The 13,544-nt window shown below is 51.6% G+C and overlaps 4 protein-coding genes across 4 annotated transcripts; 3 read left to right on the top strand and 1 right to left on the bottom strand.

Annotated features, from left to right (window-relative positions):
- Window positions 1–995: 995 nt before the first annotated feature.
- Window positions 996–2,135, top strand: BO83DRAFT_408377 (uncharacterized protein; the record flags this gene model as incomplete). The annotated part of the gene is given in 5 exon segments (XM_025534036.1): window positions 996–1,161; window positions 1,214–1,343; window positions 1,363–1,541; window positions 1,598–1,759; window positions 1,813–2,135. The coding sequence occupies 5 exon segments, from the start codon at window positions 996–998 to the stop codon at window positions 1,878–1,880; spliced, it is 705 nt and encodes a 234-aa protein (XP_025387770.1). The 3' UTR covers window positions 1,881–2,135.
- Window positions 2,136–2,421: 286 nt separating this feature from the next.
- BO83DRAFT_361292 (FAD dependent oxidoreductase) lies at window positions 2,422–4,144 on the top strand (the record flags this gene model as incomplete). Its single annotated transcript, XM_025529447.1, has 2 exons — window positions 2,422–2,575; window positions 2,682–4,144. 2 exons carry the CDS (start codon window positions 2,422–2,424, stop codon window positions 4,142–4,144), a joined length of 1,617 nt encoding a protein of 538 aa, XP_025387769.1.
- Window positions 4,145–4,453: 309 nt separating this feature from the next.
- Window positions 4,454–6,083, top strand: BO83DRAFT_408375 (allantoate permease; the record flags this gene model as incomplete). Its single annotated transcript, XM_025534035.1, has 3 exons — window positions 4,454–4,639; window positions 4,696–4,764; window positions 4,818–6,083. The coding sequence occupies 3 exons, from the start codon at window positions 4,454–4,456 to the stop codon at window positions 6,081–6,083; spliced, it is 1,521 nt and encodes a 506-aa protein (XP_025387768.1).
- A 1,207-nt stretch (window positions 6,084–7,290) lies between these two features.
- Window positions 7,291–11,006, bottom strand: BO83DRAFT_445661 (non-ribosomal peptide synthetase). Its single transcript, XM_025536565.1, has one exon. The coding sequence runs from the start codon at window positions 10,604–10,606 to the stop codon at window positions 7,511–7,513; it is 3,096 nt and encodes a 1,031-aa protein (XP_025387767.1). The 5' UTR covers window positions 10,607–11,006; the 3' UTR covers window positions 7,291–7,510.
- Between the last annotated feature and the right edge of the window lie 2,538 nt (window positions 11,007–13,544).

The following is a 13,544-nucleotide window of genomic DNA, read 5'->3' as shown; positions in this document are numbered from 1 at the left end:
CAGTATGTCTATTGGACTCCCGTATTGTCCAACGCCCGCTTCCTGAGAAGCCATTAATAACGGATACCACCCCCCAACTCACATTTTCCGAGGCACGATGATGCAGACACTATTGACCTTCCTCTTGCGGAAAATCTCCTAAAGCAAGCAAGCAGACAGGTGTGCTAACCGTTATGAAGTAGGATCATGCGGCCCCAGGCAATTCCGCCCGCAGAAAGGCCGCTAAGCAGCTGTCAGTATCAGGATATCCCTTGTCCCTGAACGTACAAGGGGGATATTTGCATCGGACCTTGACAGGAGCCCCACAGCCGAGCTATTTCTAAGAATAGACCTCGATGGGGCCAACAATGATCAAGCTCCAGTGCCCTCGCTAAATGGAGATATCGGGCCCAGATTGAATCCGATCTGCCCGCTGGGGACCCAGGGTTTTCGGACCCCACACTACATCCAGAACGCTTTGAAGAATGATTTGGGGCCACCACAGAAAGTGTCTCTCGCATCTTGCTAATTGCTGCGACAGCGGTGTATCTGCGGAAAGGCCAGAAAACACTGTATGGTCGAGTAGGAAAATGACTTGAGATGGGTGAATATTGCTCGGTAATTCCCCGGTCATTCCTTTGGCGAAACCTGAGGCATCATATCACAAAAGCTTGGGATAGTCGGATTTGGGGTACAGGCGATAAGCAGTAGGATGTGTCGATTAGCCAATTTATTCAGTCTATCTCCGAGAACAGTTGGGCATCTCGTATTCCCGCTAATAGAAGGATTTTACAGTAGTAGGCTGAAACATAGCGTCTTTGCCCTGGTGTAGGCGATCGCTGCAATGAAACCTCACCATTTACGGGAGAGTGAGTCTAGGAAAATATTCATCGTAACTTCCCTAGCCAGACCATGAAGCATATAAACGTGGTTTTCCCACCCCAAAGTTCCTCATGTTTATTGGCAACACAGTATTCTTACTTCTCTATTTTCTCAATATTCTTTCTCATCATAAAATGAGCTCCAAGGTTCTTAAACTTCTTGCCGTCGCCGGCCTTCTTTCGGCATCCGTGGCGTGTTCGACCGAGTCTGAAGTGGAAATTACCTTTTACGGGTATCCTGACAACGATCCTCCCAGCGCGGACATTGCCTATGATTGTGGTCGTGGTTATACGGCAGGTGGTATGTTCTCGGAGTTCTTCGGGCTGACTATGTCAAAGCTAACAGCTGCTAGGCACCGGCACGTATGATGACCCTCTCACCTTTGCCACTGCTCCTGGGGAGTTTGAAAAGTGTGAGATCATCTATCTGCCGTACCTTCGCAAGTACCTCCGCTTCGAGGATACATGCGCGCAGTGCAGTAAGTACTCTCACGCCTAGTAGTGTGCCTCCGCTAACAGAAACAGCTACCGATTATGACAACGGCAAGCTCCATATCGATATTTGGACTGGGTCTACTGAATCCAGTGGTGGCGATACCCAGATTGACTGCGAAGATTCCTTGACCCCGGATGATTCTCAAACCGTCATCATCAGCCCGGGAACATCTTACACCGTCAACTGTATGTTAAAGGCCCCAGGTAGTACTTACCAGATATGACCTAACTGTTCAACCAAGCGGACGAGCTGTTTGCGAGCGGCAAATGCTATACATCGAACATTTATAGCAGTGCCGACGCTTCCAGCTACTGCAGTTCCGGTTCTTCGGGTTCGAGCTCAAGCTCTGGCTCCGGCTCTGGCTCCTCCTCATCTTCCTGCTCCTGGTCAGGCCATTGTGCCGGTAGGAACCCTCTTTGGACCGTGCTTTGTGTTACACTGACCCATGGCATTCAGGTGCTTCCTGCTCAACTGAGAACGACTGCTCCGACAACCTCACCTGCCAGAGTGGCAAGTGCGCCTGATCACAGTACTACTGCCGCGGTAGCTGGACCGACTTTGTTGGACCAAGGCGCGTGACACAGGACAGGACCTTCCACATTGTGCGATCATATGATACAATCTGCTTCTTTCCCTCTTTACCTCAGGCCATCAAAACCCTGAGAAGTGAGCCTAAGAGGATAAGTAAGTATTACATAGCCACGGACTCGCTACCACTGGCCATTTCAAGCAGAATCTGTTCAACTACAATGGAACCATGTAAATTAAAGCTATCTGTCTCATCGTTATATCATAGTCAATTGATATTTTATCATGACGGCCCTTTCTGGTAGATATGCCTAGTACATGCTGATGGCGATACTGCACTTTGTCTGGCTCCATCTCCCCAAAAACAGTATTATGTGTTGGGCCTGGGTAGATGCATCCTCCGGTTGTATCGTTAATCTGTCCATGGTGTGAGACGTTTTGCGGCAGAACGTCTGAGCTTCTCGGTGCTCAAGCTTTCTCGAAGTGGCGGACCTGACGAATCACAATGGAAAGATTGTGGTTACTGCCATTCTAGGAATGTATCACAGGTGGTCGTCACATCCCATGAGTGTTGTGATTGGTCCTGTCGATCACCGGGTACCACCTGCTATTTCTCAGAGTAACAGCAGAAACGGCAAGATCCAGGCATACTTGCATCTTCGACTGGCAGACGACTGCACGCAGGACTTCTGTCCTCCTTTCGGCATTAGTTTGCCATATTGCTATCACCCCAGACCTCGTTCAACTAGGTGGTCGACGGGTATAGATAGGTCGCTCTGACCACCAACAGCACACAGGTATGATACGTATCGAGTCAATTGTGCATTACTCAATCATGCTCTGTTCATTCGCCAAAAATCCCATACTTCTGTTTATTTTTGCAACATTATTTAACGTCGGTCGTTCCAACACTATTAATTCCTCCTCATGCAGTGAATGCGAGGTAATTCGCCGTGATGTTTGTATCATCGGTGGCGGCGCTGCGGGCACTTATGCTGCGATAAATTTACTTGAAGAAGGTTATTCAGTCGTTGTGGTTGAGAAGACTGGTCGTTTGGGTGGCCATACCATCACGTACATCGAGCCGAACACTGACACGCCGCTTGACTTCGGAGTGACCCTGTTTGAAGATTCGCCGGAGACTATAGAATTCTTCTCTCATCTTGCAGTACCTTTTTCGAAGGCTTCAAATGGCGGCGGATATATGGAACGCATTGACTTTGAGAGTGGTGAACTGGTGGATCCCTATCCTGGTAATGTCAGCGAGGCTTTGGAACGCTATGGAGACATTCTCCGTCAATATCCCTATCTTTTGGAGGGATGGGACCTCCCGGAAGACATACCCGAGGATCTTCTAATGCCTTTCGGAGAATTCGTCGAACAATACGACCTGGGGGCTGCCGTCGAGCTGATTAGCATTTACAGCCAGGGGGTGCGCAACTGGCTTAACTACCCGACCGTTTATCTGATGAAGTTCGTGTCGTTGGATATGTTAAGAGCGCTGCAGACGGGATTTCTAACCACTGCTCGGCACCATAATTCGGAATTATACGAGGCTGCTCTGGTGGAACTGGGAGACGATGCCCTGCTTCATAGCGTTGTAGTGAACGCGTGTCGGGAGGATGACGAACTGCATCGATTGACGGTGGAAGCAACGGATGGTACACATAGGATGATCGAGGCCAACACGACTATCCTGGCTGCACCTCCGACTGGGCATGTGCTGGATGGCTTAGATCTCGATGATTTTGAGTCTTCTCTGTTCAGTCAATTTATCTACGGGCACTACTATGCCGGCCTGGTGCGGGTAGATGGATATCCCGAGGGAGTCCAGATTGTGAATCGTGGGTCCGACAGACCTTACTCGCTTCCCCTTCTTCCGTGCATTTTGATGATGTATCCGACCGCGGTGCCAGGTGTGATGGCCGTTGGATATGGTAGTGAGGAGCCAATGACGGAGCAACAAGTCAAGGGGGCGATTGTGGAGGATATTCTGGGATTGCGCCGAACTGGATACGACGTCGGCGACCCGGAATTCCTGGCGTTTGCCGACCATTCTCCCTTCGAAATGTCAGTTGGCCGGAAAGCCATCGAGGATGGATTCTACCACGACTTGAAGAAGCTGCAGGGACACCGCAATACGTACTATGTCGGGGCGACTTTTGAATATCCGGGGTCCTCGGCCATTTGGCGGGCGGTGGATCGACTGCTTCCATCAATTGTTGGGAGTATCGGGAGGTCACAGAAACCAGAGATGTAGAGGCGTGGCAGAAGAAAGAACACAATGTCACCAAGCAATGGGCAGATTGTAGCTACAAAGTGCACGGCTGGCAAATCATAAACCTGCAGATTATTGGTGGATAGCGTATCGCAGCGGCGATCCCTTGCTATTAGGGTACGTGTTGCCGATTGGTGGTTGGTACCAGATATCGGAAGGGATCCGGCGGGGGAAAAGATATGGCACTTGTCTTCAAAGCTCTGACTATCATTCTTAATCATCCCTCTTGGATTTCCGACCCGTGTAGACCTATTATCCTTTGCTAAACCCTCAACTTTGCGACTTGTTGTGATGGACACGGTCGCACCCGCTGCAGAGGCGCACGACGCGCCCGAAGAGTCGCCGGTGATCGCCTCCCGCGTGTTACGCAAGGTCGACAGTCGACTATTACCTCTTCTCTTCATCACGTATCTGCTTAATTTTATGGATAAAACTATCCTATCAAGTGCATCTGTGTTTGGGTTGATTGAAGATACTGTGGGTGCCTTCCTATTATCCCAATACCTAGGGTATCACTAACTCACTTTCATCAGCATTTGGTCGGCCAGCAGTACAGTTGGGTATCCAGCATCTTCTACTTTGGATATTTCTTCTGGGAATGGGTGCGACCGCAATCCATCCCGATACCTTCATGAGATAGCTGACTCCCCCTCAGCCCACCAACGTCTTGATTCCTCGGGTGCCCGTCGCCAAATACCTGTCCATCAACACCTGGTTCTGGGGCGCCGTGGTAGCCCTGACGGCTGCCTGTACCAATTACGGCGGTCTGTTGACCGTGCGATTCCTTCTCGGGGTTGCAGAGGCCACCATCACACCGGCCTTTATGTTCCTCACCTCGACGTGGTACACCCGCGATGAGATTCCCTTCCGCACGGGCATCTGGTTCTCGGGCAACTCGGTCGGCGGGCTCGTCGCCAGTCTGCTCGCCTATGGCATCGGCCACATTGACCATCCCCTGCATCCCTGGATGTGGATGTTCATCATTCTCGGCGTGGCCACCTTTCTCTGGGGGTTTGTGCTTTTTGCCTTCCTCCCAGATAGCATCTCCACAGCCACTTTCCTCACTCCCGAGGAACGAGAATTCATGGCTCACCGTGCCGTGATCGCAGGTACCGGTCGGACAGAGAAGACCACCTGGAAATGGGCGCAATTCATCGAATGCCTTTGCGACCCCAAGACGTGGCACCTGTTCGCCCTGGCAGTGCTGACCCAGATTCCCAACGGCGGGACACAGAACTTTGGCAACCTCGTCATCAAATCGTTCGGCTTCACCTCTCTTCAGTCGACATTGATTGTCATCCCTGCCAGTGTGATCAGTGCCGGCACCATCGCCCTCACCGGCTGGCTGGCCAGTCGGTCCCACCATTGGAACTGTCTGCTGATTGTGTGTATTATCGCACTGTCCATCACCGGCAGTGCCATCATCTATGCTCGTGCTCACCATGTGCCCCTCGGCGCCCAGCTCTTCGGGTACTTTCTGCTGTCCACGGGTCCCGGTGCCCTCCCGCTCATCATGTCCCTCCTGCAGGCGAATTACCGTGGTGTCACCAAGAAAATGACCATCACCTCCATGATGTTCATCGCCTACTGCGCGGGTAATATTGCCGGGCCGCAGTTCTTCAAGTCGAGTGAGGCCCCACTCTATCAGACTTCGTTTCGCGCCATCCTCATATGCTATATTATTTCGGCTGCGTTGGCCGTGTCGCTGCGGTGTTATCTACAGTGGTTTAATTGGAAGCGCGATCGTGAGGAGGGTGTCCAAGGGACGGCCACTCTGGCTGGTGCTGTGGGTGGCAAATTTGCCAATCAACGACAGGATGGGAATGATGTGTCGGTGTTGGTGCAGTCGGTAGAGCTGCAGGCAGAGGATTATGAGGATGCGACCGATTGGAATACGGTTGGCTTCCGCTATCGGTTGTAGGTAGAGATATAGCTGTCTCAGTAGATGTAGATGGAGTCAAGACCAATTCCAGGTGATTGAACTTATGAGCCACTGAGTATTCCCCTCGCAGGAAGTATGTTGTTTGGCAGAAGTGGTGCTACCGACCAGGAATTTCTTTACCCGAAAATGTCCTCTCGCACCGCCTCTTGTAAACAGCCTGAACATTCACATTGGCTTGATGCTTGCTACACCCGTAAATTTCCTCTGGCTGGCGTCTGCCGCCTGCCATCTGCGTTGATCTTCTGTGGTAAGCTCGCTGAGTAGCTGCGCCGGGGGCTGTCCCAAAGGATTTTGCTGCTCCATTAAGCCCCCAGCCTCATTGCAGGTTAAACTGCGTGGTAGCAATGATCCAGGGCTTCAAATTCAGACTGTTAGACCCTTTACGGCAGCTTCTACGGAGCGAGCTGTAGCGCCGGCCCAGTCATCGTCAGTAGTCAATAGATGTATACAGCCTATGTCTTTTGGCAACTTACACATTGTTAACGAAACCCCATTTCTACCGGTTGAAAGTCTATGACCATTTCATATCCACCAAGAAAGAATTGATGAAAACATCAGAGAGAATTTCCACCTTTTCATGTTGTTAACTGGTATTGGAAACAGTACGGGTGCTCACAAAACAGATTTAGTGATGAATGTGAGCAAGTGGAAAAACAGAGGCGTTAGAGAAGGAATTCATATACTTCACAAGAAGAAGCATCAGGCTCCCATTATAAGCTACCTACAAGGTTCAGAAGTTTCCTAGCGAAGACTTGGTAAATATATAGTATATCTATGAATCACTGGTCGAAGGGTAGTGATAAAGCTTAGCCCAAGTGTCCATCCTTAGTACGCAGCCATTTATCACATTAACTCTTCAAGTTGATAGACATGGTTATTAACTTACTTAGTATACATTTCATCCCTTAGGCAACGATGGGAGAGAAAACAGGATTTTTCCAGCTAAGCCGGTTGTTCAGCCTGATGACCCTTGCTCTGAGCCCGAGTCTACGAAAGAAGGCCAAGGATACACAACCTGCAAGGCAAGCAATGGCTCCAGGCAGCAAGATATCTAGCCATTCAGACGAAGCATCCGCACTTCCTTCCATTAGTGCCAAGAGTTAGCGTGACAACATTGCCCCTACGAGGGATGCCGCGAAGCGCTGATAAGCAAATTCGATTGTATTCTACCAAGCATTCATAAGTCGTCCTATCTGACATCAAATAGCTATAAGTCATTGTTCTCCTAGGGTCAGACCCCTTTTATTTTCTCTTCCCCTGTTTCATTGTATCATCAGTCATTTATTTCTGTTGAGGTGTGCTGGTGTGCTTTGTTGTCCTTCATCTCTTCATCCATTATAGAGCCACCAATAAAAAGCTCAGCCTGAACAAGAACGAATCACCCACAAGAAATAAGCGAACATTTCTCACACTTGCATGCGTACAGGCTTGTGCCATACACAGCATGGTAGCCAACTTTTCAACGATCGGTGAAAGAGCACCTCAATATCCTCCCGGTTCAGGATGTGCGGAGCGTCTTGCAGGGCGCGGCGGATGTTCTCCCGCCCGTACTCAGCCATGTTCTCATACACCTCCCAGCGGGTCATGTTGCCAAATACCTTCTCCCTGAGCATGGGAGTGAGGGGATGCAGAGGGTCATCCAATCGCTCAGAGAGCGAGTTCACCCATTGCTCGTAAGGCACTCCTTCCATCTTGTATGGAGACAGCTGATTGAGCAGGTCAAAGCTGGTGTTGATGTCGATAGCGTTGTTAAGATCAGGCTGCACGAGATTGTAGGCGTGGCCCAAATTCTCGTGGGTTGTGGAGATATGAAGGATGGAATCGACAACGAAGTCTACAGGGATGAATTCCTTGCGCTGGTTGGGTAGGATGGGATACAGCCCCATGTCCATACAGCTGGTGAAGAGACGGGAGATGAAATCGTCCGGGTTACAAATGCCGGACTTGCTATGGCCCAGGACAAATCCTGGACGGTAAATGGCCACAGGGAAGCCGTTGTCAATGGCATTCCAAACGATCGCCTCCGCCACGTACTGACTTTGAGCATAACCAGTGTCGCTGGGCAGAGCAGCCAAGTGCGGCGCGGGCCGTTCATCCTCTGGCAGCAGCTTGGCGCCCGTAACATATCCAGTTGGACCGTAGGCCGCGATGGTGGACGAGTAGTGCATGGCCTTGGTCCGCTGGTGAGTAGCAAACTCGAGCATGTTCAAGGTGCCGATAGTATTCTCCTGGCGGTGGGAAGAATAAGGAGCGACGTAGCTCACCTTGGCCCCGAGGTGGAAGATCACACTAGACCATGTCGCGAAGTAATCGTACTGCTCCGGAGACAGACCCAGCCGTGGTTGTCCGAAATTGCCTGGCAGGGCGATGACCTTGTCCATGTTTGCGTAGAGACTGTACTTCTCCATGGTCTTCTCGAGACGTGCCCGGGCCGAGGGCTCGTCGTCGGCGCGCACCAAACAGGCCACCTTTTTAACATCAGGCCGCTTCACGAGTGTGGCCAGGAGAAACACACCCACAAAGCCAGTAGCTCCCGTCAGGAAGATCCTGCCTTCATTTTTGTCCTGCCATTGAGGAATGACGCCTCCGATGGGCCGCAAGTGTTCGCCCAACTTAGAGTCCTGTAGCCAGACCTCCTGTTCGGCCTGAATACTTGAGTCATCTCCATGAACTTGGATGTTGGTGACAAGCCGCGTGAGACTCTCGAAGCTGGTATTCTCGTAGAGCATTTGGGCGCGCAACGAGATGCCAAATGTTTGGTTGATGCGAGCGATCATGGTGGCGGCGATCAAGGACGTTCCACCCATGGCCACGAAGTCGTCGGTTGGGCGTAGATGCTCGACAGTGAGACCAAACACGTCAATCCAGATGTACTCCAGCTTAGCAGCGTTGCTGCCAGTGTTGACATTTCCATTAGCTCCATTAGCCCGTGAGCGCTTGAGCTTCTGGTAATACCGTGCTTCCAGAGCCTTCCGGTCAGCTTTACCTGTGGAGCGAAGGGGCAGGACGTCAATGAGCTCCAAACGGGGAACCATGAGATCTGGTGCTTGCTCCATGTAGGCTTTCATGATGGCGCCATCCGCAACATCAGGTGAGGAAGGAATACAGTAGGCCAGCAGAAACTGGCCACGGCCAACTTCTTCCGGCGTGATTTTCACCACCACAGCAGCACTCACTAGGCCCGTGCCAACTAGGGCCGATTCCAAGGCCTCCAGCTCCACGCGCTGACCACGAATCTTGATCTGATTGTCTTTCCGTCCGAGGTAGTAGTACACGCCTTTCTCATCTACACGCATCAAGTCTCCAGTTCGATACATGTGGTGGGGTCCCCGCTCCACCTTCCGGTGCAGTTGTGGAAGAACAACGAAGCTCTTGGCAGTTTTCTGGGCGTCTCCAATATATCCCCCGGCAACACCTACGCCAGATACCACGAGCTCGCCGACTTCACCTGGCTTGACTGTGTTCATGTTGTCATCAAGGAGAAATACCTCGACGTCGCCGAATGGCTTTCCCACGGGAATCTCACCCCGGCGGGCCTCGTCTTCCGAGACTTGATGATACAAAACATATATACTGGCTTCTGTCGGACCATAACCGTTGATAATGCGGCCTGGGGCTCCGGCGTCGAAGATTGATTGGATTGTCTGGCAGTTGATTGCCTCACCTCCAGTAATAAGGGTGTCCAGAGTCGAGAAAGCATCCGGACAGGCATAAGCCGTCACGGTGAGCAGAGAGGTCGTGAGTTGCAACACATTGAGTTCTTTCTCTTTGACGAACACACTAAGAGCAGAAGGATCGAGGACAATCTCATGGGGGATGATGACCATGGTCGCTCCGCGCAGCAAGGGACCCCAAATCTCCACCAGGGAGGTATCAAAGATGACGTTGGATCCGTGCCCAACACGCTGCCCCTTCCGAATGAGGTCCGCTGAATCGAGGCAAAGATTGATTAACCCCTCCGCAAACGCTTCGACTGCCTTCGGCTTGCCGGTTGTGCCCGAGGTGTGGAGCACATGAGAGCATGTCTGCGGCCCGTTCTGACTTGGGGCAATGTTTAGATCGAAGGTCTCCGGAACCACGCGATGGTCAACCACCAGATGCTTAACTCCCGGTAGTCTATGCTGTTGTACAATATCCGTGATGACGAGGGTCGATCCCAAGTTTTCCAGCATGTCTCTGAGCATCTCGTCTGGGAGCTTGGGGTCCAACGGCACACAAGCCCGGCCCGAGTAGATCACAGCGGCCTGCGATAATACGTGATTCAAACTGCGAGGGGCGATAATTCCGACTGGCGAAGGGTCATCGTGAAGAATACTGTTGACCTGGTCGGCGACGAAGAGGGCCTTTTCGTGTAGTTCGCCGTATGTGACTTCGTACTGGCCTTCTTCAATGGCAATGGCTGTGCCGCGGACCATAGCTTGCCGCTCCAGGAGCTCAGCCAGGCCCAGCCCGGTGTCACATCCATTCTCCAGACGCTCTGAGATAAGTAACGACGGTGACATGATGGGAAACTAGCAGATAAGCAGGAGCTTAATGCTATTGTGGAAATTGAATGGGATATGTGGTTGAGCAGTTTCTACCGGCTCGGGGACGTCTCCTCATATACTCTTTCCGCCACGGACAGTGTTGTGTCTCGGGCTCGCCTTCTCCATGCTCCATGACTAAATCTGCGCCCACCGAGGTTGATGTGGTCGTCCAGAGGCATACCATTGGCCTCTCTTCTGTTACATTCAAGGCTACTCGATCTGTTGAAGCAGACCTAGACAAGCGAATCCCTTGCCTGTTCCAGCGGCCAATCCCGCTCGCTTATGTGATCGATGGTCATAGGAAGACCATCGTATGGACACGCAGAATGTGATGTTAAACAGACATAAGCCCTCACCGTCGCCATCAAGGCCGGGGTATATCGAAGCCAGCGCGGTTCTTCGAGCCACCGGTCCTCCTTGCTCGTGTGAGGAGGTTGGAATGCCACAAAACCTGGTAGTGATACCGAGATCCGGCTCCGCGGCGTTTACATAGAATAGGTCTATCTACATGAGACCCTGCATGTTGACATGGTCCCGGAGACTTTGAGTCGACATGGGTCAGGTGTACGCGCGACGGCGCGGTGGCCATGTAAGATGGGCCGATGGCGCAAGGTTAAGGCTTATGGTTAATCAATCTGTGGATTCAAGGTCCACATAATCGCTCAAACCTGCCATGATGTTCTAGCGAGCGGATTTCGGTGCCAACTAGTGCCGCGGCGGTGAATGATGCATGCTGAAGTTGACGTACAAGGACAGTCCAGAAGAACCCGGCTGGGTCTGGAAGCCACAACTCAGCCCCCCAGCTTCCATGATGCCACCGGCTTTCTGCACCAACACTGCCGTCTGGACAGGGCAGGCAAGTTCCAAATAGATTGAGATTAGCGCGGGATTGAGGCGATACAAAAGCTTGGAGATCGCCGCGGTGCGTTCCTCAGTCTTTCTACCACGGTGAGGCGGGGATGATCTATCTCTCAATAAATCAGAACCTGGTTCCAGGGCCGTCCTTGGGTGTGCATCAGCATTGGCATAGGGTGATCCAGAGCAGCTTTGGTGGATATCCAGTGGGTTCTTCATGCTGCTGTTGCTGTTCCAGCAACGGCCCTTGTGCGTACCGCTTATGTCAGCCTCGTGCAGGTCTCCGGTGATTGTCACTAATCAGAAACCGCGCTGCTGCAGGATAAACTAGATAGGATGTCCACTCACGGACTGCATCCTGCAACCAAATGTCCCCCTTTCAAGGCGCAACCGTGGCCCAGTTTCCCGGGTGCGCAGCCTCCAGTCACCCGGCACCCCTCGCGCGGACTTTATCCAGTGACTGGACGTCTAAAAAGGCGCACCACAATCCGTCATAACGCTATGATACATGCTACGGGTCAGATTCCCGTCGCTGGAGCTGTCGGCAAAAAAAAAAAAAAAACGGAGAGGTAAAACCTCGAGGTAAAAGTACGACTCTTTGTGCCTGGTAGTCGTTGTTCAAGAGCCTATATAAGCCTTTCTTTTACCACCAACCCCAGTTTCAAAGTATTGTGGCGGCGGGCTGGTCCGTGGATCATTTGATGTAGCGAGCGATAAGCGTGGAGGAGCCTCGTAGACAACTGTAAATTAACCAGATTGACTTGGTTAGCAGCACGTAAACAGGGCATACCAGGACTGGCGGGGTGGAGATGGCGCCATGGCCATGGCCAGGCCGCTCGACCCAGGCTTTGCAAGGGAATCGAACCTTCGCATGTATGTAGGTAGCAGTGAGTTGCAGGACATCGTGCATGTCTTACGTAGCACGACCAACATTCTGGCAGGGTTCGGATGGGGTGCCTCTTTGCCGCCTCTTTACCATGAGCTGCTGTTCATATAGCCCGACACGCACAGTAGTATGAGTGAATTAGGTCCCGTTCATATTCCCGGATAATAAAGTTCAATTCGTTTGCCAGTAACCTGCAACGTCTCATCCCACTTGGGGAGCCCCAACCCCAGTATGTAACCGTCCAGCGCGCCATCCTTAAACATCTGTTATATTCTCTATAATATATACAGAGTACTCGTAGATTAGTTAGGCATGGGGGGACGCCACATCTCACCGCTGCAATCATTCTGAAGTCGTCACCTGGGCCCTAGTCTGGCTAGATCTCAAATCATGCCATCGTGGCAGGAAGGTGGTAACCATTTCAGGAGGAATGTCTGTTCTCTCCAGTATCGAACCTTCTAGGTGAACGAGGAGTGAGGCAGAGTATTCCTTCGTTGAGAGACACAATGCCAGAAGTCATCATTTGCCATCCCTTCCTTCCCTTTTTCCCTGCTGAGATTCTGGAAGGGGCCAAGAATCCCGCAGAGTCCCGTGATCTGATTGGCCCTTTGTGCATGGGTCTTTTTTCCGTCCTTCGATGGATCCATCAATTCTTCTCTCCCTAAAAATAAACATTACCAGAGGGGTAGGTTAATATTCCCGCAGTCATCTCTGCCATCTCTGCCTCCTCGGTTAGATAACTTTTCCCGGTTCAGATAATGAGGGGAAGACTGCACCATGTAAGATTCCGTGGCCTCTGCTGGAACCACCGCCAAGAAGGTAAAACCCCGACCGTAAATGTCACTACTAGCATCTATCTCATCGTCGACTCTATAAGAAACACCACGTTTCATTCCCAGAAGGGACCCAACAACGAAGTGGATAGTGTCAGATTCAACGGATCCACTCCTCCCACTACAACGGATCCCATCCCCTAAAGAAGCAGCTACGCCGCATCCCCGATCCATTCTTTGGCCTCGCCTTCATTGCTCTTCGCGATCGGGCCAATCGGAGTCTCTCGGATGGGGTGGTTTTCCAATGGAAGTGAATGAATTGCCCCCTATCCCTATGCCCAGATACTACTACGTAGTAGCTAGTAATCCTAAATCGCCCTTTCCCAGGGCCATGGCGAGC

Source organism: Aspergillus eucalypticola (assembly GCF_003184535.1).
Source record: "Aspergillus eucalypticola CBS 122712 chromosome Unknown BO83scaffold_13, whole genome shotgun sequence".
In the NCBI taxonomy this organism is placed as follows: Eukaryota; Fungi; Ascomycota; class Eurotiomycetes; order Eurotiales; family Aspergillaceae; genus Aspergillus; species Aspergillus eucalypticola.
This window is presented reverse-complemented; position numbering and strand designations above follow the sequence as displayed.